Source organism: Odontesthes bonariensis, chromosome 14 (assembly GCF_027942865.1).
Source record: "Odontesthes bonariensis isolate fOdoBon6 chromosome 14, fOdoBon6.hap1, whole genome shotgun sequence".
In the NCBI taxonomy this organism is placed as follows: domain Eukaryota; kingdom Metazoa; phylum Chordata; class Actinopteri; order Atheriniformes; family Atherinopsidae; genus Odontesthes; species Odontesthes bonariensis.
In genome coordinates this window covers 21,083,750-21,110,653 of record NC_134519.1, presented here as the reverse complement: position 1 = coordinate 21,110,653, position 26,904 = coordinate 21,083,750, and the positions used below count along the sequence as shown (strand labels likewise).

General features: G+C 39.0%; 1 protein-coding gene across 2 annotated transcripts in view; it reads right to left on the bottom strand.

Annotated features, from left to right (window-relative positions):
- Positions 1-26,904, bottom strand: part of LOC142399072 (glypican-5-like) — a 116,305-nt gene that overhangs the window by 13,093 nt on the left and 76,308 nt on the right. For both annotated transcript variants that reach the window (XM_075483454.1, XM_075483455.1), the window contains one exon: positions 22,106-22,244. In XM_075483454.1, coding sequence (XP_075339569.1) covers positions 22,106-22,244 — 139 coding nt within the window. The remainder of the gene's footprint in view (positions 1-22,105; positions 22,245-26,904) is intronic.

The following is a 26,904-nucleotide window of genomic DNA, read 5'->3' as shown; positions in this document are numbered from 1 at the left end:
CCAGGACACCTCAGTGTTCAAAACTTCAATTTTCAAATCTATCATCATCTGGTGACACATTCAACTTACCTTATTTCACCCATGTGACATCTACAAATGGGGGAAACTGGTCTATAACTGAATTAAAAGCCAAATTAGCAGTGAAACACTGACAACAGCTTTCACCATGGATCCTTTTAGTTAGAATATCACTCGTTGCTACTGTACAGTGAAGCCCTGTCCAGGACCGCCGCCGCGACAAATATGTTACACATTACTGATCGTATAAAGTCCTGCGAATATGCTCACACTCAGGTAGTAAACGTGCTCATTTCCTAACTATTAAGAAACACCACATCCTAGATCATGACTCTAACATAAGCAAAATTCTCCCCTAACATTGATCTTTTTCCAAAAGAAATCTGCATGCTTTTACTAGGATTTTCCATTTGAAATTATATAGGCTTAGAAACCTTTACTTATGAACATTATCTTTAGCTATTAGACATTTACTACGTAGGTTAAGTAAGCTTAACAAAATTACGTTTATAACCATTGTACGTTTATAGCCATTGTTGTGTCAGAATTGTATTAGGCTGTCTCGAGACACCCACCATAACCCTCTTGAGAGTCCTAGCAACCACCAGACTCGGACACACTGGACTTCTTCACCTGCGATTCGGATCAGCCACGAGTTCAGATCCGATTCGAATGGGGGAATGTAGCAGTCACAGTGCCGTGTGGATTAAGAGTTTTTCAAACTTTGACAAAACCAACATTCCTGTGGGGGATGTTTACGTATGTGGATATAAACCAGATCTTCATTTTCTTTCCACAAAGGAAAAAGAGACAGAAACTGCCTAATTTACGTTAACCTTCTACCCTCTTAAGAGCTTTTGGGAGTGAAAATTAAGCAACAGACACTAATCTTGCCATAAAAATTGGAAAACTCGAATGAACAAAGAACTCACTCTTGGAAAAGTGGGACACTTACTATCTTATCTAGACCATAACTCGAAAGTTGACACTTTAACACCGCTTCTCACCAGCAAACCGACCAGATGGCTACACATGAACTGAGAAGACTCACTTTTAGTCGAATCTTAAAACTATATTAAATGTGTTTGATAACCGTGTACAATTTCTTTCAGGTTTCCAGCTTGATCACAAGACGCATATAGAGACAATTTGTACGATTCTGGCTTAAATATTGACAAAGAACTGATTTTGGTGGAAAATGCCCAACCTGCCTGATGGAACCACATTGCCCCCTAGTGGTCTGCAGTGTTGATTAGTTGAACATTTAAATCCCAGAGGACTCAGTAAAATGGACAATGTATATGCAACAATTTAACTTCTAACGATGTCCCTTCGGTATCTATTTGGTATTTGTTTAGTGTCCCCATTGTTAACACAGAAATTAGCATTGTGACTCACTATTCATATGTCACGATTTCATAGATATTCATCTGAATTTTGAAAGTCATAATTGTCTTTATCATGTGTGTTATTTTGATGTCTTTATATTACAAGTCTATGTTATATCTTTAATCTGCATATCTTAACAAGATGTGGTGTTTTCAGAATCAACGAGACAAATGTTCTATGAGATGGGAGTAATGGAGAAACACAGAGTTCTTTGTCTCATCCAGAAATCCCCCTATAGCACAGATCACCTTACAGAGACATGCACACAGTTCAAGCATGTCATTGGCTGAAAAAGTAGTGTAAGCCCCGCCTCCGAGAGTCAAAACCCGGTGCCCCGCGAAATACACTCTCTCTCTCTTGCCTTCTTGCCTCTCTCGTTTTCTTGCCTCTTGTTGTTTTCCAGAAGCACGCTCTTGTTTTCAGAGGGAGAACAGGTCAGAGAAGAACAATGGAGAATTGATCAGATGAGTTGCTCAGAGAGATTTGAAGAGCACGGAAAGATGAGAGTATGAGCCGTGGAGAAGACGACGGAGGGGAGGAAGGAGAAGGACGGAGCAGGACCCAAAGAAAGAGGAGAGGATGAAGCCCTCCATGACCAAAGAAGAACCCAAAGAAAGACGAGGAAGACCCGAACAAAGAAACAGATTGAAATACTCTGAAGATGCACGTTTTACGTGTTTTTGTTCGTCCCTCGCCATCCACGTCCTTCTACGTCGCACGTCCTAACCTCCGCTGTTTCACGCCATCATCACCTTTTTCTACCAAGAAGCCAACGCCAAGCAACCTTTTATTAATCTTCTGTGAACTTAAGTTCACTTCATCAGAGAAAGCAGCAACGGACCAACTCTGACACAACGATGGATTTGATCATCCCACAGTAAAGCCCTCGACATCATCGTCCCCGTTTCCCTGTGAAGAGAAGCAACTGAGAAGCTAAAAGGGTCAGCCACCACAGCCAGGAAGGCCCAGAGAGCGGAAGAGAAGTCCCCTCGGACCCCGCGTGGCCGCTACCATGGTCCGAACCGACTGAACAGAACTTCAGCACAGTAAGACCGACCCGTTTTCACCTTAAAGTGGGTTTGATGGATGTCTCGAGGCTTTCACAGAATGATAAATTAATCCGAAATGTCAGTATTTAGATTCAAATAGTCAGCCAACCCAAACTATTTGAATAAATCCAGTAACTCTCCATTCCCATACTTTATTTTATATTCACTAAGTGTTTTATATAATCACCCATATTCCATGCATCTCCTGTTTGTTTAAAGGTTCATGTCTAAGATCATATCATTGTAATAAACAGTTCATATATCTATATATATGTTATAATCACAGATTGTGTCGTATGCTTTCTTTACGTAATGTCTGTCCAACCAAACGAGAACTTCACGAAAGTAGCGAGATATGAGACTGATTATTAATTGATTATTAAATTGATTATTAATTTAACATACCAGGATCGTAAGATTTTAACAGTCGTCCTCCCTGGACTGTAACTTAAAGCAAGTTTAAACATCAGCGAGGTGGTGCCCTAATTTCGAGGTTTAAGGTTTATTTGAGACTGTAAGAACATCTCATAAATCCTTATATTTAATAGGTATATAAATACCCGGTAACGCTACAACGATTTACAACATCACTTGTTTTTTCGCATTTTAGACAGTGTCCATATTCTTTTGGAAAAGGGGTTGTAAAAAATAATATAGAATTGTCACCTAGTTATAGCTGAGAGTGTAGAAACTTAAGAAAAAACTGGACTGAAGCAATTCAATGAAATTCAGGACAGGAGGATAATGGAATGTGATTTTGCTGTCATAATGAGACAATGTTAGCAGATAAGCCATGCTTCATGAACTGGTTCATGTGTAAATCCCCTAAATATGGTGGGGTGAAAGAAAATTAAAGCAAGACAGAAAAGCAAAGGGTGGGAAGGAGTGAGGAATGACACAGACGGTTAGAAGAAGAAAACAGTTGGGAAGAAGTATGAGGAAGATGAAAATCTTTGGTCACTCATATCGAGACAGATGGAATCAATCACCTCAGGCGACCTCAAGGCTATGCTGTGGCACATTGACATACTTCTCCCATGGCAACAACAGTCAATTACATTTGTTTTCCATCAGTAAAAGACAAATCTGATTTGATTTGTAAAAGATTTAGAAACAGGAAACAAAGAATGACAGGGGAAAATAAAAACAGGAGCTCAGAGATTAGTTTTTGGGAAGTGTGAGATCATCTATGCAAGTGTGTTTGGGATATAGACTAGTATAAAGAACGGATTGTGCAAGCTTTAATTTGTCATCCAAACTCACCGTCACTAAGAAAATGAAAAAGTCCATCATATGACTTTGTACATCTGACTCTGATATATACTCAAATAGTTTATGAACCTTGTTGACCTCTCTGTTGGCTAAGTGTGTGAGAACTGGTTCACAATGTCCTTGCCACTAATGCCTCTCCAGATGGGTAGCTTGTATGTGTGAAGAAACCTCAGTTTCCCACCAGCCAAAGAGGAACAACAGCTGCTTCTAACAAGTCTAGCCACAACACTGAGGAAGAAGTGGACTGTAGGTTCTGGCCAAGAGGCAAGAGGAATTAAAAAGAAGGGGCTGAGGAAAAGAGAAATAAGGTTTGAGGGTGAGCGAGAGGAATAACAAATGTACTAGCATTATTTCTTTGACAAAAAATGGCATGTTTGCTCTCTGGGCAATGAGGTCAGATTTGTACTGCTATTCTTCTTTTTCTTTTTTTCTACAAAAGCTGCCACGCGGATTAAATCCTCAAACATCCAAACCCGATTTTACAGAAGCCTCTTTCTTCTACTGTCTACTGTCTACTCTGTGCATCAGAGGTCACAGTACTCACACAGACAGCTGGAATGTACCCATCACAGAGGGATGCACAAACTAATACTCATCCGTCCATACAGAGGGTTGAAAATTATTATGTTGAAAAGCCCTGATCATATACTGTGTACCGTATATTTTCTTACTTGTATATGCATGCTGTACATGCTTGCATAAGAGTCCTAGCTGAACCTTAGCTGCAAAACTAATCTACTGAAAAAAAATTGTGCTGTATACTCGGGCTTTGAAAGGTGTCCCATCAAGTTGACAAAACACAGATTTGTAGCCACTACAAATAATTATATGTGATAAACTAATTTGGTTGTGTTCGTTCTTCCTCATGTCACCGAATTAAAATTGTCCCCGAATGTAATCTCAATCTGTTCTCAGTTGAATCTGGTGTTGTACAGTTTCCCGTAAACTTATACAGAAGTATTTATGCAACTTTGACACGTTTATCATGAGTTTTAAAGTACCTGTATTAATTTTCACTTCTCTGTCAGTATGTATAATCACAATAGTTAGATAGTTGAACTTTGATGTAGATCATATTAAGTGGATTCTGTGGCTGCGACTTGGGGGTCACCATCTTGTTGTTCATTCTTTCCTCTCTCTCTGTAAGCTCACACCGCTGCCTTGACCTTGTAGCTCCGCTCCTTGCTGAGCAGTTGATGGGAGGCGGATGCAGGAGGTGGTGGCTGTAAAGCAGCTCAGGAGTCTGGCTTTTTACAAGGCCACTGGCTCTGCCTTATGGCAATCTTTCATTAACATAGGTGACCTCTGAATCAGTTGTTACAACTCCCAAAGGCAGAGATATAAATGTAAGTATTCACACAAAGATTTATGCAGCGCATATGCATGCACACACAAACATGCTGTCTGAAATAGAGACAATGTGATTAGCTAACCACTGAGCATACTGTTTGCTTCATTCCACATAAGTTCAACACTTCAGTGCATATTAAACTGTTTGTCTTCCTCTTCTAACAGAGCTGCCAAGCACCTTCATAATGACACAGAGGATTTTCCAGATCAATCTTTATTTAGTGTAAAATCTGATGTTAAAGCAACAGCCATCATCTGTTCAAAATATAGGAACTAGGTTTCTGGTTTTCTAGTGGATTTAGGTAAGTAAAATATATTTGCACCATTGGTTTCAGTCATTAACAAAGATTTCTCAATGTGTAACTTTTGCCAGTTATTTCTCTCCTTTTGAGAACAAAAGAGCTCTGTGTTTCCCAGGTGAAAAGGGAGAAGAGACACAGATGTAGTACAATGTTTCACTTGTCTCATCTTGCATATGTACTCATTCAAACAGGTTTGAAGTTTCATAGTTGAAAATTATACCCAACTAAATCTTGCAAAATACTGAAAACTATATACAAAAAAAGTTCAAAACTTTTTTCATACCTGAAATGAACTGATTAGTTATATGGAAAAAAATGTAAGTACATGGCTGTATTTATTAAACCATAAAAGCCATAAAAACTGAATCAAGGCTCCAGTTTAGATTCAAATGATTAAAATCAACATGGAAAGTGACATTAAAACTGACATCTAGAGTCTGTTGTTCACTTTGCCTTTGTCATTTTGGTATATGATCTTAAGAGCGTGGTGCTGCTTTCACAAAAAAAAAAAAAGATGGAGGGTGCCTGTGGTCCTGTTCCCATTTGGTATTAATATGCATTCGGTGTGACCAAATCACATGTGTACAGCTCTAAGAATACATGTTTACACCTGGTGTTCAAATGTACTTTCACGTGCATCCTGAGGGAAGTCTTGTAATTGGATCTCAGTTAGCAGTTCTATATGCAAATAACCATGTAGGCAACGTTACAGTCAGCTGTCAGCTGAGCAACAGACAGGACATCAGCCTGAGGTTTCTGTACGATCACCATTATATTCAGTGACTTGATCTGTACAATCATTCAGAAACCTAACCCATCTATTTTTTGATTAATAACAGAACTGCCAAGCACTTTAATAATGGCACTATACCACATTCAGAGGTTTCCTGGATACTTATATCCACATCCATTTACCTGTGCCTACATTCATTTACATTTGCCTACATGTTACCTATCTGTAGCATTTTCTTTTTCAAATATATTGAAAAAGTTCATTATTTCAATGGGGTTTATGGGCTGTAATTATTTTACTTTCACAATTTCATACATACTCCATACTTTGCTTGCAAATCACATAAGTGGCCCCTTCTGCCCTGCATCCAGTCAGTCAGGCTATTGTTCGTACAGCATTTGTACACTTCTTGTGGTTAGAAATACTTTTTTATTTTGCTTTTTTTGGGGACAAACCCAACATTACTGTGTCCACGGTCTGCCTTCCATGAAACCCATGCACACAAATAAAAGATTGATGCTCCTTTCCGTGGAAATGGATTGTGGGTATCCTGACGCTGCTTGCTTGAGGACAGCAACAGAAAGATAGAATAATGTGGGTCACTGTGTTTTGTAAGACCTCTCTCACTGTCTCACATGGACATTTGCTTTTCAAAGCAGTCCCACAGTGCTTTCTTAACTCTTTTCAATGTGTTTTATGAAAAAGAGGAAAGGTTTACAGATGGAGATGAGGGAGGGATGAATCGATATATCATTACTGTCCATCTAGCTCTGTGCTGTGGTCCGTGATTCATTCTTTATGTCAAAATGATTTTGCTTTGTGATACAGCGAGGCACTGTTTTTCTGTGTCAACAAACACACAAAACAAAATCTCTGAGAACTGTCCCTCTGGTATTGTGAAATAAGGACTGACATATGGTCCCTGGACACTCAAGAAGCTTGAGGGCCAAAATACTGGGGCACCAGTGGGGTACACATATTAACCTATAGCTAACCTAGCAACCGGCATTACAACATGGCAACCCCTGAGCACAGATCAGTGTAATGGCAGCTATCCAGACAAGCTCTTTGAACAGATTCAAATTTACACCCTTTAAACACACAAAAACACATATACGCAGAAACAAATTGGCAAATGGGCCCTGGGAGGACAGTGACCTCCACCAGTTAAAGCGACAAATTCTCAAGATGGAGTGTAAACTTGAGAAGAAAACAGTCTCTATCTGCTAGTAAAAAGCAATGGCAAACGTCTGTGTCTCACATGCAGCTACCTCTACACACACACACACCACTATCCAGACTAGAACATATACTCAGAACACACACTACACCTGTGTGCACTCAAACATTAGATGCTTCATTGCACTAGCAGGTGTCAGGTTGTCCTTGTTGACAGGGATGAAGGATGCAGAAATAAAGACATTTATATTCTCCTGCTCTCTCTTTCACTTTCTCACACACATGCATGCACACAGTTAATCTCTATCCATTACAATTAAGAGGAAGTGTACATCAGGCACCACTCAAGAGATAGTGTATTATTATTATTATCAGAGTGTATTTCCTGAAATAACATATCTAACACTAGAATCAGCCAATGGCACAAAGAAAGAAGAATGCTCTCTTTTGTTCCTCCATCTGTGGTCTAACTTTTTCACATGGCACAGATCTGGACTTGTTTTAGCACAACAAAGATGTTGCTTGACATCAGAAAATGCTCCATTTAGGTATACCAGTGAGATTTGCCGCAAAGCCAGAATGCATAGTCTCTTTCGTACAGTATAGAGAGTCCAATCTTGCTTTACACATTAACAATTTCATATATACTCAAAACCTCTGTGCTGCTGTCAAAGTTTGCTTCAAGTCGAAGTCTGTCAGGGTAGAAATGGAAAAAAAAAAAAGTCCTTATTATGCTCAGTGGCAGTAAGTAGCAACATTTGTGCACACACACGAATGCAAAGTGCAGAAAACAGAATGCAGCCTTGTGTTGCTCCACGTGACCAGCCTGCTCTGAATAGAACCAACTTCAGTGATACTTGCCTTTTCAACTTCAAAGTGTTTTCAGATATGCGTTGGGAAAAAAAAAGAAGAAAAACAACATTGTGCTGTGATGTTATAAATGTTTTATTTTGTGGGGGCGAGTTTGATACTTTGAAGTAAACTCTCGGTGTATTACTGGCTTCAGTTTTAGGTGTAATATTCCTTAGAAATAGCACAAAGTGGTCCTTCGTATCTAAGCTGTAATTAGCTGAGTCAGCGAGAGTTCAACCCCCTGCCAGTCCTCAGGCCTGACAGTCTGTTCCAGATTCAGCTCTAATTGCCACATTAGTTATGGATAGGGGAGAAGGGCTTTGTCACTCTCAACACTGGTCAATGGGATTGGCCTTTAATGAAGTGCCTTGTCTTGCATGTGAGTATCCTTGATGCATAAAGCCTGCAAAGACTCACCCTGCAGGTAGTCGATATAAAATGTGCTGATTGCAACAAGACTTCTGACCACCCATTCAGTAATGCACCTCTCCCATCTAAAACTGATACTGGTGATTTTGTTAACTGCAAAAGTTTACTTCTTTCTTTTTTTTTTGTAAGTTTGAACTAGAATTACATTCCTACCTGATCGGAGGGAAAATCCAAACCTAACTCTCTACAAGCTTTCATTTCTTCTTTCCTCACCTCGTTTGTATTTCCTCTTGCATGGCAGCCTGAGATGAGACAAAGGGGATCATCGTCATCCCTGCTTATCCTTCTGCAGTACTTTTCAATATCACTGGAATGTCTGCCTTTATTTTCCTAGTACTGTGTTACAGAAGGAATGCCAGTTTCTCTGTTAGTAGCTGGAGTTGAGCTCCAGGTGAGGCAAATTAGTCAAGAGAGTCCCACGTCGTGCCACACACAAACACATGCACACCCTCCAATCAAATCCACATCGCAACCCCAAGTATAGATGCCTGGGTTCGGGCTTCAACAAAGTAGATTAAATAAACCAGGTCTATCATAATGTTGTCTCAACTAATTATCTAACTGTAAGTTTGTGTAGCACAGTAACAAAATATTTCCTTAATTTAATTGGGCACCGATTTAATCTGGTCTTAATGACAAGCTTTAAGGGGAAATCAATGCCAGACTCAGGGTCAGTGGGAACGGGTGGTGTACCAGGGCGTTATGCACGTATAAACCTGAAGTGATATCCATTGAATTTGCAGCTTTCAATAAAGAACACTTTATGAGTCTGGACGTCATCTTTAACATCTTTAAAATTCCATTTACTGTTTGGGAACCTGCACACATTGTAAAGGCTTCTCATTTTATGAGTGAATGAGAGTTCCATCTCTGGTACTGTAGTTAAGGGTTTAATGCAGCTACGGTATCAGAGCAGTGACTCATGGACATTCTGTGCTCCTCTTCTGGTTAACTTCAGAGCAGCCACATAAAATGTTAAATGTAACATTGTAACATTTTTAACTTATTTCCAAGGATAGTTACTCCCACTACTTCCTTTGGTTTTAGAAACTGCTGTCACAACAGAGATTCTTGGTGTTTTCCTTCTTGGCTCCCAGAGGTGTACTGGAGAAGCTCAGTCATAAAGGGCTTACAGATGCTTCATAGAAAGGAAATGATGATGCAGGCTAATGAGAACCAGTCTCTTCTGATGACCATTTGCCCAGGGACCCTTTCAAGCTAATATGCTCTAAAAAAAAAAAAAAAAAAAAAAAAAGCTATAAAAACCACAGGGTAGAATATGCCAGGCTAGGGAGAAAAAGGAGCCTGATGAAACGCAAGGTGCAAGAAAGCATAAAAAGGATGGATGAAGACAATAAATGGAAGACATTTTATCACCAAAATGAAAATATGTTGCAGTGATTTGGTGATTACAACAGGTCAGTTAAATATAAACTCATATTGCTCTGATTTTATTTCTAAAAATAATTAATAGTAAAACCAATATTTGGAGAAAAAAAAATGCAATGTCATCTTTTCTTGTTGTTTTTTTTTGTTGTTTTTTAAGTGTTTGATACAGCAAACATATTACTCTGCATATGTGAACAAAAATGTAACTAACTACCCCCACATCTATCTGCGAACCAGGCCAATCATCCTGCCTGGCCAAAGCCACCCCTGATCCTCTTGTTCCTTCTTCTACAGCCCTGCTTTGCCCAGGGGAACTCTCTCTCAGCCTCTTGAGCCCCAGATGAAAAGCTAAGGGAAATGGCAGTCATACTGGTAATATCCGCACCCGGGACTCAGCCATTACATCTGCTGGCCAGCCAGCTTCTCTGCACGCCAGTCCTAAGGGGCCTCCAGAACCTTGCATGGGAAGATCTGAGGTTGGATAGGTTCTATCCAGCCTGCCAGGGCGTACAAGTACCAAATCCTTCATGCACTCTCTTAACCCTCCTCTCTCACGGTAGACTGAGTCAACGGTTTGTATGTTACATTTATCTTCTCTGAACCTCAGCCTTTTTATTCTTCTTTAGCTGTATTTTCATGCTGCTTAATGGTATTATCCCTCCACTATTTTCACTGTCTCAGACTCCTTTCGCTCTACTTCATCTTTAGCAGCAACCTTGAGTCTTCCAGCTGCTGGGCACCTAACCCCAGAATGTTCTTCCTCTTCCATTTTCTAATAAGAAAGGCAGGTGTGTGCTGAGTCTAGGACAGCAGCAGGATTTGCTGAGTTTGGGGTCATACCAGTGCACACCTACTCATAGTGGTGTAGGTTGGTCTAAGTAGTAATTCAAGTCAGGAATGTGGTTTCCTTAGTACGGCGAACAGCTGTCTCGCACTTTTACGGTTTTATGGACTTTGGAAACAAGTGCTCTGTATGCTGATGACATCCACATAAAAACATACCAACAAATAACCTAACTAAGCTGATATGTCTGAGTTGAACCACCGTATCAAGTTCAGATTCAAAGACGCAGACAGACACATTACTACTTTGTGTTCCCAGTGGTATTTACAATAAGTCTGCATGTGCATACGCATGGAGGAGAGGGTAAAACACTGTGTATTGACGGATTGCCCTCCAGACTTTCTGCCTTTCATGAATGTACGTGCGTTTCTCTCAGAACAAAATAGCAGCTGTAGATTTGACCCCACCCTTGGGGTCAGGTTTGCACTTATGGACACAAATGCACACGCACACACACACCTACACACAGCTGCTACCTCTCGTATGAAAATACAGAAGGTGAAACAAGATATAAAGTTGTGCAGTCTTAAATCGTTCCATGTTGTCATTTTTACAGGATCATCATCTTTTGACAGGATGGCAAAGCAATGCAACCGTTGCCAAAAAAAAGTTCTGAGACAGGTTTAACAACTTATCTGTAGTGTGTGAAAAACTGGAGGGTTTCACTTTCTTGATGAGCACACCAGTGATCCTAACAGATGGTGTTTGTTATCAAAATAAGAATTGTACTTTCATGGCTGTACAATTTAAACTTTTGCACTGCACATCCTACCAGTTCAGTCCCAGGATATATTTATTGATGCATTAGGTTTCTTCCTCTGAGATGGATGTGCTGCTTTACCCAGCTTTTGTTTTTATGACATCCCACACTATTATCTAGTAGGTAATCAGTCTGGTAAGAATCTATTAAAAACAAAATGTGTGGCCAGTTGTAGCAGAATATTTTTTTCTCAGGTTTTACATAAGACTTTTAATTTCTTCGATCCTACCAGATATTGCAGCCCTGAAATTTCACAATACATCAGCTATATAAGAAAAAGCAAATGTCCAAATCAGTCAGACAGGAACTTGTACAGATATTACTATGTCTGAATAATATTCACATGAGCCCGCATGTCAACAGATGAGGTTATCATCTAGAGAATTCACAAGCAACACTGAGTGCAGATGACATTTACCGCTTCATACGCTTCTGCTGGTGTGTATAATCTGCCCCACTCTTTTATTGATGTTGCAATATCCTCGTCTAACCCAAGCATCAGCAAATAACAATACAACAACACATAAAAGTCAATAAATCAATAATTTCCATATCTGTTTCTTCCAATACTGTTTGGAGTTCACATGTGAAAACAGCTCCTTATTTCTTTGCCTGTCTCAGCCTGATCTGCACTGACAGAAAAGAGAGGAAAAAGCCTTTTCCACCAGAGATTCCGGCAACACTGTTGGACTCATGGAAGCAGACAGACAAATAAAGTACTGTTTTACTTTTTTGATGTGCAGACATTTGAAGTCTTCTTTTCCCTAATGGAGAGATAGTGGTCTAATGGGCTACTGAGAGTGTTTTAGAGATTAATGCGTTAATGAGCTGTCTACAAATGAATAGCTTCTTTGGAAAGAGCAGAGTAAGTGTTCCCAGGCTAATACAGTTAATAAGCCCCGGTCACACCACAAAATGGACCAGAGAAGAGGCTCTTGTAGCCCCAGGGGAGACGGATAATATGGTTCATTAAAGATTTGCTGATTTCTTCTCCTGTTCATGGCTTTAGAAATGGCAGTTAGTGCATGACCAGGCCTTGTTCAGCTGGCACACAAATGCACTTGCATATCTTCAAGCAAGATTACCAAGATCTTGGTACAATTTGAACCAAGATCAAACAGGAATTACATCATGCTATCAGACTGCAGTTTCTTTGAGTAGTTGAGAGAACAGTGAAGTATGTCAAAGGAGTGTGACTTTCCCAAATTGTTGCCTGCATTTTTTTCTCATTTGAAAGTCTTAATTCAGCTACACAGTGTAAAGTCTTTGATGAAAATGCATTGCAGTTTTCTTATTGCTGCCCAGGAAAATCAACAGCTTCACATTCATAGAATTTAATCATGAGTGTGGAAATGTCTTCATTCTTGAACCTATTGTACTGTCAGAATGTAGGAAGCTGTACACATTAATCCTATCTGCTCGGCAGCATCAAATCTGAATGATGACAGAGACAGCGAGCCTGTTCTCTGCAGATTAGCAATGTGCATGAGCTTGGTAATGAAGTCTCCCTTAGCAAAACAGAGTGTGGTCATGTCCCCTTTAACATCCACATTGGGACCTCTGCCACTGTACACAGAGGCAAACAAGTGCATAGACAGATGGATGGTAAAATAGGCCTCCAGTCCCAACAATGCACTACAACTTCAGTAAGCTAAGAAACTAATTTCGAGCCGCCATGATGATGTCTAATTAATCAATTCAAGTTTAACTAATATTTGAGGGGTCAAAAGAAAGGGGGAAGAGAGCATCTCTGAAGCCAGCCATAACTTTAAAAAGGTGTATGTAAATCCAAAAGCACTATAGCTTTGAGACGCCAATTTTAAAGATCATAGCAGCCATGAAGTCATGTGCATATGAACCAAATTAATCAATTAAAAACACAGAGAAGCTGACCAAGAAACACAGTTATGATGGTAAGTTCCCTATATAACTTAAAAGTCCTGCAAATTCCAAAAGCTAGAAAAAAAATTGTAGAAGTCCAAACTTGTTATTTCAAGAACGCTGAAAGGGAAGTGCACATGACAGCAAGGGACGGAAAATGTAAGTAAAGAATACTCGATACCATAGTGTAATCATTATCCACCTGAAACTGCCAAATCGTTGAGAGCATCCAGTTCAAAATCAGCCTGTGCTTGTGGAAATCAATAAATACTGTACCAAAAACAAAAAAAAACTGCCCATGTGCTGGCAAACAAGACTGCCTCATCTTGCTGTTATTCTTCAGAGAACTAAAGAGATGTGTCATGTTGTCAGATATCATTTTCTATACAAACCTCTTTCTAAAGGCATGATTGGGTTACTAGGTGATATTATTAGAATTTCTAGAATGCCCTTTCTAAACCAAAACAGAGTTCAAGAAGCATTATCATTAGCTTATTATGCTGTGGATTTACACTTTAACTAACAAGCTTTGTTCAGAAAATCAGATAGTGGTTTTAGTTGATTATCTTCCAGTATTCCTATAAGAGCTCTGACAAAGGCAAAAGCAGCGATAACCTGTCTAAACTTGGTTATTGATTGATCTTCGCACATGATATTTTGATTATCAAATGAGCTTCAGTTATCGTGATTGGAAAAAAAATAAATAAATAAATAGAGCACTAATGTAAGATGTTCATGTCGCTGATGTCCACAGCATCTTGGGCAAGCTTGGAAGTTTACATTTACATTACATAAAGACATTCACTGAGGGGAAACAGAGTAAGGATTACAAGTAAAAGGTTGCTGTCTGGATTCAAAATAAGTTGAAATTAAAGTGTCAGAATCATAAACCTCTCGATAGCTGCACATAACATTATTGTATGCAGCTGTATCTTCATCATTAAGAGCCTTTTAATGTATGTGACTATAGAAAAAAATGTGCAAGATTTGTCTTGTGCACTGGTGCAGGAGAGAGTAAACATGTTACATTTGAACAGAATGCTGAATCAGCAGCCAGCATTTCAGCAGTCTTGCTCCTGGGAAAGCAAAATGGCTCAGCTTACTCAGCTGGGATGCTACTACTGTGGCTGTATTGCCTGTCTGCATGTATTTAATGTCTCTGCATATAGTCTATCCAGATGCCCTATTTACAAGCACTATGAAAATACAGTTTAAGCAAACAGAAATTCCAAAATAAACCATTTTAGTTAACCTAGCACCAACTGCTATTGTTTCCATGGAGGAGTTTTTGTTTTTGTTTTTTTTATTCTACTCCTTCCATGTGGGTTATACAGATGCTTGCTTTACACAAGTAATGAATATGAGTTTTAGCTTAGGTGAACTGATTGCAAGAGAACAGCTCCAAGCGCATCATTTTAGATGATTTCACTGAAATTGCCATGTGCGTCTTGAGTGTTGCACGTACCAGCTTTATTGGAAATAAACATGTGGGCTACATAATGCACAACCCTCTTATCTACAGCTGGCTGTTAAATTCAGTGGTCTGTCTCATACGCATTCACGCTCTATTACATGTCTGCTGCAGTCACATCAGTTGCCGGATTCTCACAGACATACTAGGCTTTGTTATGAATACACAGAAAATCAGTAAATGAGAGAGAAGAAAACAGCCACTGATTTAAAACAGGCAATCTGTGGCCTTCGAAGTACCATTAGACAGCTAGAAGTATCCTATTTATTTTTTTTTTTTTACAGATTTACAGTTGGATACTTTAAAGTTTGTGCAGGTGTGTAAAGTGAACCCAAACACAGTAAACTGATCCTCTTTAAGAAAAGCAGTTTTGCACAAAATGCATCGATGGGTTGCATCGTCTTTGTAATGTGCAACAAAACAATTGCGCCTCTCATTGATGCTCTATTTTAAGTTCTACTATTTTCCATTGGCATACCAGTTGTGAGGACCAGAAATATTAGGCCTGGCTCACAGCCATTTAGTTCAGTGTTTGGTGTCACTACAGATGATCAACACAAACAGGGTGCACTGGGTTTTCTCAGAATGATGTTTCCTGTATGTTTGAGTTCTTTTTTTTTTTTTTTATATGACACAAGACCAAAAAAAAAGTCCCGGTCAGAAGCTTGCATATAGATATTTCTGGTGAGTAGACAGATGTTCAATATGGCCCAGAACATATTTCCATATACATTGCTAAATAAATTATGCCAGACTCCTCTAATCATGAGTAAATGAATTGTAGTGCTTCCAAAAAGTGTAAAAGTGCTTTAACATCACTACTAACATGTGTACACTTGCAATCGAAAACTCAAAGGCGCATATTGATGCTACATGCAAACAGTGCTAAAGCTTTACACCACTTTTTCTTTTTTTAAATCTATGTAGATGGAAAAAGCCAACATGGTAATTATGGATGATTTATGTAAAAGTCTGCAGCAGATCAAATGATTATCATCAAAGTCGACACAAGTCCTGACACCTCTTCTCTTCCACCTCATTTGTGTGTGCGTGCTCTTGGAAGTAAACTAGATAGTTGTCGGAAGATAAAAAGAATCTCCTGTGCCGTCACCTTTGGTTGTTTATCAGCATAATGTGGGCATGGGATTTAAAAAGTATCTACCCTGCCATGAAGGGGGTGAATCAAATAGTGACTTGTGTTGGATCTCAAAGAACACATTAAAGCTCAGTGAACTGGGCGCTATCGAGCAACGGACCAAGATGGCGGCTTAATGTGGATGCTCCGTACAGCCTCGCACTAAATAACTTTAAAATTGTAAGTCAACAATACTAATTGAACTGGGACTATGTCTAAAGCTGCTACAAGCAAAGACAGTGACTTTTTCACTCGAAAACGCGGTCCCCAGAGGCCGAAAGTCAGCACTTCACCGACTGAACGAGACGAAGAAAGCACAAGTGGCATGGCGGACCTGTCGGAGGTGCTTAATGAGCTTAAGTTACTTCGCGCTGAGTTCGGATCTAAACTTGACAGTATTGATGACCGCCTGGGTAAGATGGCCAACTCTGTTACTGCTTTGGAAAACAGCATGTCAGAAGTGAAACAAAATGTAGCTGCTAACACCACCCGTATGGAAGAGGCTGAACACCGAATAATGTCGGCAGAGGAGCAACAGGAAAAAAATGCCGCTAACCTGACTAACGCCATGAAGCGGGTCGCCTATCTGGAAACTAAGACCGAGGACCTTGAAAATCGAAGTCGAAGGAATAACTTGCGGCTGTTCGGTGTACGGGAGGGCGCTGAAGGCAACCAAACGCTGCTCGATTTCATACAGAACATGCTGCCTCGCTGGCAGTGTTGCCAAAAAAAAAATCACAATAAGTCGCTATTGGCTCTCTGAAAAGTCGCTAGAAGTCGCTAGATTGCGTCATGACGTCATAAGTGACGTAACCACGCCCATATTATATATTTTCGCTCCTACCCGAGCCGAAATCAGCCGGCCTGAAGCTGATTTCAGCTCTAAACTCTGTAATCTTTAGCAACATTTGAAACTTTCCAGGCCAGAAAGTAGTCGTTTAGATCCCCAACGTGTTAAAAACCTGCCAAAATACCGGCTATTTACAATTTTGTTCCGACGAATTCGGCGCTACTAAAGCTAGCCGCAGTGAGCAACGCACTTCCGGTTATTTTGACAAAATAAAATACCCGTTGCCTTTTTATCATAGGGAAAGCCATTACGATAAAAAGGTGCTTTTGTTTTGAAAACAGGAAGTTGTAGCTAGCTTGAAACTGCCGTTTTGACAGGAAATGACGGTATGCCGGGTTGCCGCCGTCCTGCAGTGCTTCTGTCTCGGCTTGTATGGTGTCGCGGGGCAACTGATTTGTCACTCACAAAACAAGTTAAATTGTCGCTAGATTCAGCCAGATTGAGCCCAAAAGTCGCTAAATCGCTAGATTATTTTTTTTGTCGCCAGAGATGGCCAAAAGTCGCTAAATCTAGCGACAAAGTCGCTAAATTGGCAACACTGCTCGCTGGCTGGAGCTGGACACCGACAGGACCTTCATCTTAGAGAGAGCCCACCGAACCCTAGCGCCACCGAAACCGAACCAGGATAGAGCGGTTCCCATTCGGTTCCTGAAATTTCAAGACCGGGAGTTTGTTTTTCGCTCCGTGAAGCAACGTGACATCATGTATGAGGGAAACAAACTTTTTTTCGTCCAGGACCTTTCAGCCGAGACCATGCAACAGCGCTTTGGATTCAACGCAATAAAGAAGATGTTCATTGAAAAGGGAACTTTTCGTGGATTTCAGCTTAACCCGTGCAAAATGAGAGTCCTCCATAACGGGAGGATACACTCGTTTTCATCACCAAAAGAGGCGGAGGACTTTCACAGTAAACATGTCTGAGGGATTTGGATGAAGTCAGCGGTGAGGTGTGAGGCCCGTTTACTTCCTTCGCCATGGAAACCAGTTGACAGTGCTTGTTTAAGAGGTATGGTGTAACCTGGCAATGAGTCCCAGAACTTTTTTTTTTTTTTTTTTTTTAAATTTTTATTTATTTGGCATTTATTTGTTTTTTATTTTATTTTGTTTTATTTATTTTTTCACTTAATTTCATTGAATGATTATTATTGCCTTATGGACTTTGGAATTGTATGGACCCGAATAAGAATTTATAACAGACAACACTGACATATATATTCAGTGTCTATTTGATTTATTATATTTTTATTTATTTATTATTTTTTTACATTAACATAACATTTTACAATATATGTTGACTATATATTGTTGGAATACAAAGTGCGAGGCCGGCGGACTCCTCTGGTCGCCTATGGAGCTAGTTCGTGTAGTTTAGCTGCTCCCCTATAGAGTGGATCGGCACAAGCCCTCCAAGTTTCTGTTCTGAGTAAGGGAGGGGAAACAAGGTGTTTAAATGTCTATATGTGTAAGTGTGTATATGGTGTTCTTTTTTCTTTCCGTATGTCGTGTACTCAACGCAGCAGAAACGTTTCTTACTCCTTTCCCCTGTATGACTGACTGGTACCACATTGTTTATGGAGCACTCAACCACTCAGAATATCTCTGATATAAAAATTACAAGCTGGAATGTTAGGGGGTTACGGAAATTGACCAAAGTGAAACAGGTTATAAATAGGATCAAACAGCTCAAGTCCAAAATAATTTTTCTTCAAGAAACTCATCTGACAGTTTCTGATATTAAACCGATACAGCATAGATGGCCTGGTAGAGTGATACATGCATCATACAATAATTATGCTAGAGGTGTACTTATTCTAATTCATAGAAGCATACCGTTCCAACTTATAAAAACGATCCAGGATCCAGCTGGGAGGTTTGTCATTATGCATGGTAACATCCTCTCCCTCATATTAAATTTAGTTAGTGTATATGGCCCAAATGAGGATAATCCTAAATTTTTTGAAAATCTTTTCCTAACTATGTCTACTTTACGGGGTTCCTATATTGTTGGAGGAGACTTCAATTATACTTTAAACCCGGAAATGGATCGCTCTACAGGTTGTGATACTGATAAGGCACAGACAAGAAAATTACTAAAGCAATATATGGATGACATAAATTTAGTTGAAGTTTGGCGAGAGCAAAATCCTGGTAAAATAGAATATTCTTGTCATTCAAGTATGCATAAATCTCGTTCCCGAATTGATTACTTTCTTGTTTCTAGGGAACTCTTGTCAAAGGTTAAGAGATGTTGGTATGACAGTGTAGTAATAAGCGATCACGCTGCTATTTCATTAAATATGCATATAGAGAAATTTGTTCATAATCCCCCTAATTGGCGATTGCAAGTAAGATGGTTACAAGACCCGAATTTTGTTAAATATGTGGGAACTAAAATAGACAGTTACTTTGAGTTAAATACAGATCAAACCAGTGCCAGCACGAGATGGGAGGCGTTTAAGGCATACATTAGAGGAGAAATCATCAGTTACACAAGCTCCAAGGCTAAACAACAGAGAGTAGTGATGGAAACATTGGAAAAACAAATTAAATCCTTAGAGATAAGTTTAAATGTAAGGGATGATCCAAGGAAACAGAGAGACCTGCTACTTTTGAGAGCTGAATATAATAAGATATCTGCTGATAAAGTTGTAAAAAGTTTAATGTGGCTAAAACAATCCTATTATGATCAAGGGGAAAAAGCTGGGAAACTTTTGGCATGGAGAGTTAAAAAAATACAGTCTGAGAGAGCAATTAATAGCATAATGACTCCTACAGGGACTTTGTCAATAGACCCATTGGAAATTAATAATAGTTTTAGAGAATTTTATGAAAATTTATATAGGTCAGAATGCCCCCAAACCGTAGAAGAACGGGATACATTTCTTGATCGGCTTCAATTCCAGACACTGTTGGAGGATGCTAAAAATGAATTAGATGGTGATTTGACATCTGAAGAAATTTCACAGGCTATCCAAAGTATTAACAGTGGCAAGGGTTCCAGGAATTTTATAAAACATTTAAAGAAAAACTATTAATCCCACTCATTAATATGTTTGAAGAATCCTATCGAACAGGAACTTTCCTGCCCTCTGTCACCTATGTTGTTTATATTGGCCATGGAGCCCCTGGCTATGGCAATAAGGGCACAGACGGGCATATCAGGCATTTGTTTAGGAGAACAGGAGCATAAAATATCCTTGTATGCCGATGACGTGATTGTGTTTTTAACTGAACTGTCAGCTAGTGTCCCACATCTTTTACAACAGATTGAACTATTTGGGCAGTTCTCTGGGTATAGCATTAATAATTCAAAATCATCTATTCTGTTTTTAAATAAAGAAGAGAGATTGCAAAAGAAGGATTTATCTATCTAGGTGTCAAGATTACCCCCGAAATTAGGATGATCATCCCAGCAAACTATGATCCACTAACAGCCGAAGTAAATGAGACATTGGATCGTTGGTTGACGTTGCCCATATCAATGATTGGCCGTATAAATCTGATTAAAATGAGTATATTAACAAAAAGTCTAGACTGAGGCTCAGGTTGCTGTACTTGCCGTTTGAGAGGGGAGGACTACAGCTCCCAAATCTGAAGTTGTATTATTGGTCTGCCCAGTTGCGTTCTGCAATGTTCTATTTCTCGCTGGAGCCCCCTCCAGCCTGGGTAAATATTGAGCAGGCATCAGTACCAAACCTCCCATTAAGGCTGTATATGTATTCTGCAGACCCAAAGAAGTTAAAAAGACTAACAGAGAACCCTTTCCTCAGAAACACTGTTGAAGTCTGGTACAAAGCACATCAATATATTGGAGACACCCCTTCCGTCTCTCGTTTCTCTCCCATATGGGGTAATACATATTTCAAAGCAGGAAGGGCAGACGGTGGATTTAAAATCTGGGCAAATAATGGTGTGCAAAAAGTAGAGGACCTTTATGTGGATTGTAATCTTATTACATTTGATCAGATGTGTCAAGCATACTCTATTCCCAGAAAACATTTTTTTAAGTATCTGCAATTGAAACATTTTATTCAATCTAAACATAAGAATGTAGTAACTGCACCACCACTATCACATCTTGAGGACCTTACACTTCAGCACCTAGAGGGGAGGAAACAAATTTCTTTATTCTATACAGCTTTGATGTCATATGATAAAGAGTCCACCATCGACAAACTAGAGACATGGAGGCTGGATATTCAGGAGGATATGCAAAAGGCTGAGTGGGAAAAAGCATGTTTTAAAGCCCAAAAACAGTCTATTAGTACTAGAATGAAATTATTACAATACAAATGGTTGATGAGAACGTACATTACCCCGGTTAAGTTAAATCGATGGTCCCCTTATGTGCCGGACACGTGCAGCAAGTGCTTGGAAGGAAAGGGTACTCTATACCATTGTGTATGGGACTGCCCAAAGATAAATACGTATTGGAAGGAAATTGTTCTGACTTTGTCTGACATTGTTGGAGTGAAGGTACCTCTTCAGGCAAAAATATGTATACTTGGTATATATCCAAAAGACTTTATGGTCAATTCTAAAAAGTCAACTCTAATTGATTTTGGACTCCTACAGGCCAGGAGGATGATCGCTCTGTTTTGGAAAAAAATGGATGCGCCCTCGATACAAGTGTGGATAAAGGAGATGGCATCTTGTATTGTGTTGGAAAGAATGACTTATATAATTAGGGGAAAGAGTGCAGAGTTTGAGACTGTGTGGAAACCTTTAATAGAATTTCTTAAGAGTTGAAATGCGCAATCAACTTGAAACTGCTGTATTGGTGTGTGTAGTTAAGTGTTTGTGTGTGTTTTTAATTTTCAATTTGCTTTAAATGTCTGAAGTATGTGAAATGTCCTGTGGAATTGTGGCTGGTTACTTTATGGATGTTATTGTTTTGATTATTGTCTGTTTGTATGGGTGAAATATATGTAAAAGTTCAATAAAAATATTTGTTAAAAAATAAAAAAAAATAAAAAGCTCAGTGAACTAGAAAGAAGAATGAAAGTACACTGCCTAGTGAGAGACAGAACAAGGTCCAACTCAGCAAATTGAAGGTAGAACACACAAAAAAGAACAAACAACAGTGTGAGCCATTAACCCAAGAAGATCCTGGACATAATGTGAAATGTTAACGATTGAAAAGGGGACGATTTAATTATATATGTGTGTTTATACACGTGTAAGTGAGCATGTGTCACTTACATTTCTTTTCATGGCCATCTCCTGAGCTTTGACAACCATCTTCATCATCGCAGTCTGTGGTGCTGCCCTCCTCTTCCCCACTGCCCAGTTCTTCCCAAGCTTCCATATCGCCCAGGTGTGGGAACTTCTCCTGTGTCTCCTACATAAACCAATGAATACAAGGTTCATTAAACTCGTGTCATGTAAAGTGCCATTCAAACGTGTAGACAGTCCTACTCATTTAAAACAAACTTATAGGTGTGACAGAAACTTTACTTAAACATTTGCCACATATATCACACAGCGGCACAGGACAGCACACAAACAACAAGTAATGAACAAGTAAAGAAAAAGAGAGTTGATTACAAAACATTGGACAGTCTGCAGCAAAAAAGGATAAGATGAACAACAATATAATACTGGTTATTAGCCAGGCTAATAACTTTCCTGTTTATTAGCCTGACAACCTGCATTTTGAACCAGTGAATCTGTTTAACGTAGAATGGGAATTACTATAATCTCGCCCAGACAGAATTAAAATGTTAATTGAGATGGATTGAAGCTAGATCCATCAGTATTTGGCAATAATTACAAACACAAACATAAACACACAAAAAAAAGAGATCTCCACACCTTTAGTGACATGGAGGTCAAAAGTCAAACACTGTTTAGAGAAAATACCACTTTTTAACTGTGGAACTGATATTTGTTTGTTTTATTAGGGTTTAAGTGGCGAAAGCTCGTGTTTCAGCCAATAAAGTCAGCCAAATACTATTCAAATTACATTAGTCAATCAAATAAGTGGGTTTTAAAAGGTAATGGTTGTAACATGGTTATTTGTATATCACTTCTGGGAACACAGAAGATTAATGACAGCCCTAGACAACAGGGAGATGTGGTACATTAAATCACAACCACATTTATTACCACAATTTATTAAAAGAATATCTTTAGAAAAGAATATTAGAAAAAGAAATCTAACTAATTTTCATTTAAATAAACTTACATATAGCTTTTCTATATTGGAGTACTTGGAAACATTTGCCACTAAAAAAATAACAATAACAATAATAATCACCATCATATTAATTTGCACTGTTCAAACATGGTGAAACAATTTATTGGACAAGGTGTTTGTTTTATAGGAATGCCAATTAGAATGTCTAACATCTGCAATGTCTATTGAAAGGTGCACAACATGAATCAGTTCAAGTACTGCGAAAGATGCATCGTAGTGCATTTCAACATCTGTCAGATTCATATAGTGCAAAACACACATTGTATCACACACACTCTAAAAAGATCAATAATCATTTGCAAGACATATATTGTCACTGATATCGTTTTTTCCTAATATGAAGCGAACTAACTGGACCACCTGCTGGCCCTTCCCATTACCAAGGTGGTCTGTATAACATTGCATCTTGTCTAATTAGAAGATCTCCTGACCCAACAAGAAAATGATCCTCACAGTATGACGGTAAAAAGAGTGCGTGACTATTGAGAAGCATCACAATATATTGATTGCTGCCCCCCACTAGGCTACGCGCAAAACTACTGTTAAACATGCCTGAGAAAGCTGACAGGATAGCTCCTACACAACTGACCTTAACACGGAGGGAACAACCAGTAGAGACATGTTGTGAGGAAAATGGCAGGAATAGGTGTGGAGCTTTGGGTGTTGAGGGATGACAAAAACCCTTGCCCTTGACAAGGCACCATTGACTCGCTCACATACCTGACAGCAAAGGTGACCTTCAGCTGGTTCTCTCCTAATCCTTGAATGCCTCCGAGGAAACATTTTGTGATTTATAGCAGCTATGATGCAAAGCTAAACGGAAAGTAGAATTGTGAAGGGTCTGCATGTATGAGGCCAAACTCATTTTAGATAAGACCATCCTCACTTAAGTTTACATCAAAGGTAGATGCAGAGGTAGTCAAGAACTTATATTGACAAAATGAGTCAAATAATGAGGAAGCCACATAAAGATTAGCAGGCGCTGATATAAAAATGTTTGCCTTTTAGAAGTAACCCTGTAGTATATCAACTATAATCAGAATTATTTAAAAAACAGATATTATGAACATATTGTTTATGTGTGTGTTTCTTACCAAATTGCTGATAACAACCATCTGCAGAACAATGCAGGAGGAAACTTAAAATCGTCTTGACACAAGTGGGTGCTTTTGACATTGTAGCTCATTACATCCGTCATGTATCCCATTTATACTCAGTGTGAAAGCACATCTAGTCAGTCAGGACTGGATGGGTGAATTAAGTGCCATGCGGCTTCAGGGAAATTGTACAACCATGGCATAAAGCCAGGCTTCATGAAATTTAAGTGCACCAAGACACTCAGAGCAAAAATCCACTCGCAGGTGAATAGCTCAATTTTCAGTTTTGTAACAGTAACATCGAGTCTCAGTGTGGCACTGTGATGGACCTGTACAGAGTATACACTGCCTCTCACCAATTGACAGCTGGGATAGGCTCCAGCCCCCCCGCCCCGCGACCCTAAATTGGATTAAGCGGCTATAGAAGAAGGAGGGATTGTTGTCCTCAAGAGGTTGATAAGTAGTGATACAAGTTATATAGCAAGAGAGGAAAAGCATCTTATTTCTACTGGAGACTGCAATGATGATATGCAAAGCAGCTAAATGAATTCAGTGCATATTCCATGAGTAAAGAAGCATGTGCTCTGTTCAACAGCAGAATGCTCTGTACCATTATCATCCAGATATCCAGTTGGGTATTAAGCTAATAACTAGGTCTTGCGGGGGTTGTTTAACACAACTCTGCTTGGCCCAGCTGTCTTTAAAGCATGTTAATTAGAGAAGGAATCAATTAAGTTGCTGTCGCTGTGGAAACCACAGCCACTATGTCTGTGGCTTGGCTGTTGTCCATTGCAGTTAATGGGGTTCTTTGCAAATCCAACAATTTTCTGTCACTCTTTTTAATTTTTAACTTTATTGCAGTTAATTTGAAGAGGAATATGAAGGGAGTGTAGGGTTTTTTAAATTGTCCTAAACTAGAGCAAGAGGGATTCTACGGTATTTCACCAAGTTCTTAAAGACTATCTAATGCATAATATAAAGTGAATAGTCCTTCTCTACCTACCTGTCCTCCAGTAGATAAAGACTGCTCTAGGTTTTAATGAGCATCTTAAGCAGGTTACAAAATAGGCTTTATTTGTTCTTTTATTTGTTCACATCTGTGTTTAGAGTGGAAGCCATCATCACATCCAGGAAGAGTTCACACCCATTGCATTTTCCTTTCAAATGCAAATCAGAATTACCACCTCATTGTGATTTGCAATATTAGAAGCCACTGCTTCTAATACGGATATTGCTACGAAGAAGCGATGAGATCTAAAGTAAGGATCTATACAGAAATCCTTCATCAAGCAGTAAAAAATAATCTATATATTTACCACAGTTTCATGTAACGCACACAAAATTAAATGTGATCTTCACCCTGCCCTCTGAAATGCCAGACAAAGTGCTTTGGCATTTATGATGCCACACGAGTGCGACTTTTGACCACGTGAATGTAAAATGTTGTCACATCTCATTTTATCTACAGATGTGTGAATACATTCTTGAGTTAAGGCCAAAAATGTGAATTGTGAAGTCACAGTGATCTTGATCTTTGAATGCAGATTCAAATCGGTTCATACTTGAGCCAGAGTGTGTGTTTGTGTTACACCTAAAGAAAATTCCCTCTGGGCGTTCCAGACATATTATATTCATAAAATTAGGATAGTCAGAGATACAATTTGTATGTAGGGGAAAAAAAAACAACAACACCGACAATGACTTCAACATGGGTGAAGGCATAAAAATACGATGGATGGTATATTTATGTAAATATCTATTCATGTATTTATATATTGTGAAAATCCTTTTCAAAGTTATTACTATCTGTCACCTTGTGATTATGTGGGGAGAATATTTCAGCAGCAGTCTTTATGTGACAGGGGAGAGAGACCCAGGGATGACTCGGCTCCATATTTCTTATGGGTAAAACAATGTTGAATTTTACAATGCAGCTTAATTTGGGAGAACTTTTATGATTCAGAACAGCATATTTATATTGAGAACTTGGTTTTAAAGATAAAGACAGATTACCCTAACTTTTTCCAGAAGGGGCTCTTTTGGAAAATATAATGGAATATAGAAAAGACAAAAGCCTACATAAAAACCGCGCATGATATTTGAATCCACATTCGAAACATCAGTAGAAACACTGTGGCTTCTCCAAAAAAAGAAAAAATAACATGTCTCCTTTGCCACATTATTCATGATGTCACCACATTATTTACAAATATAAAAATAAAAATAGTCTTTTATGAATTCAACATAAATTAGTCTAATGAGATCCATCTATCTTATCTAAATCTTTTTTTTAATTTCTCCCAAAGGGGATGAATAAAGTATTTTCTATTCTATTCCATTCTAAGTTATCCAAGGCACACAAAAGAAATGCAGTAAAAGGAAAGAACAATAGAGAAGCAGAAGGTATGAGAGTCTGAAGGAGAAATGTTTAATGAGTAATACTATAAGCATAGAGTGGAGACAAGTCCCTGTAGTTGTAATAATACGCCAGCCTTTCCCTTTAAGATTAGCCTTGAAATTACCCTGGCGTCCAAAGACAAATCAGGTATTCCCAAAAAGCTTTGAATAAAATCCCAAATTATAGAACATTTCTTAGCTCTCCTCACACCGTGCCAACTAATTCTCCACTCTCTTTCTTCTCGAAAGCACTCTTTAGTCAGAAGATGACGGGGCAGGTTTGAGAGCATCGAAGGCTGAATTCCTGC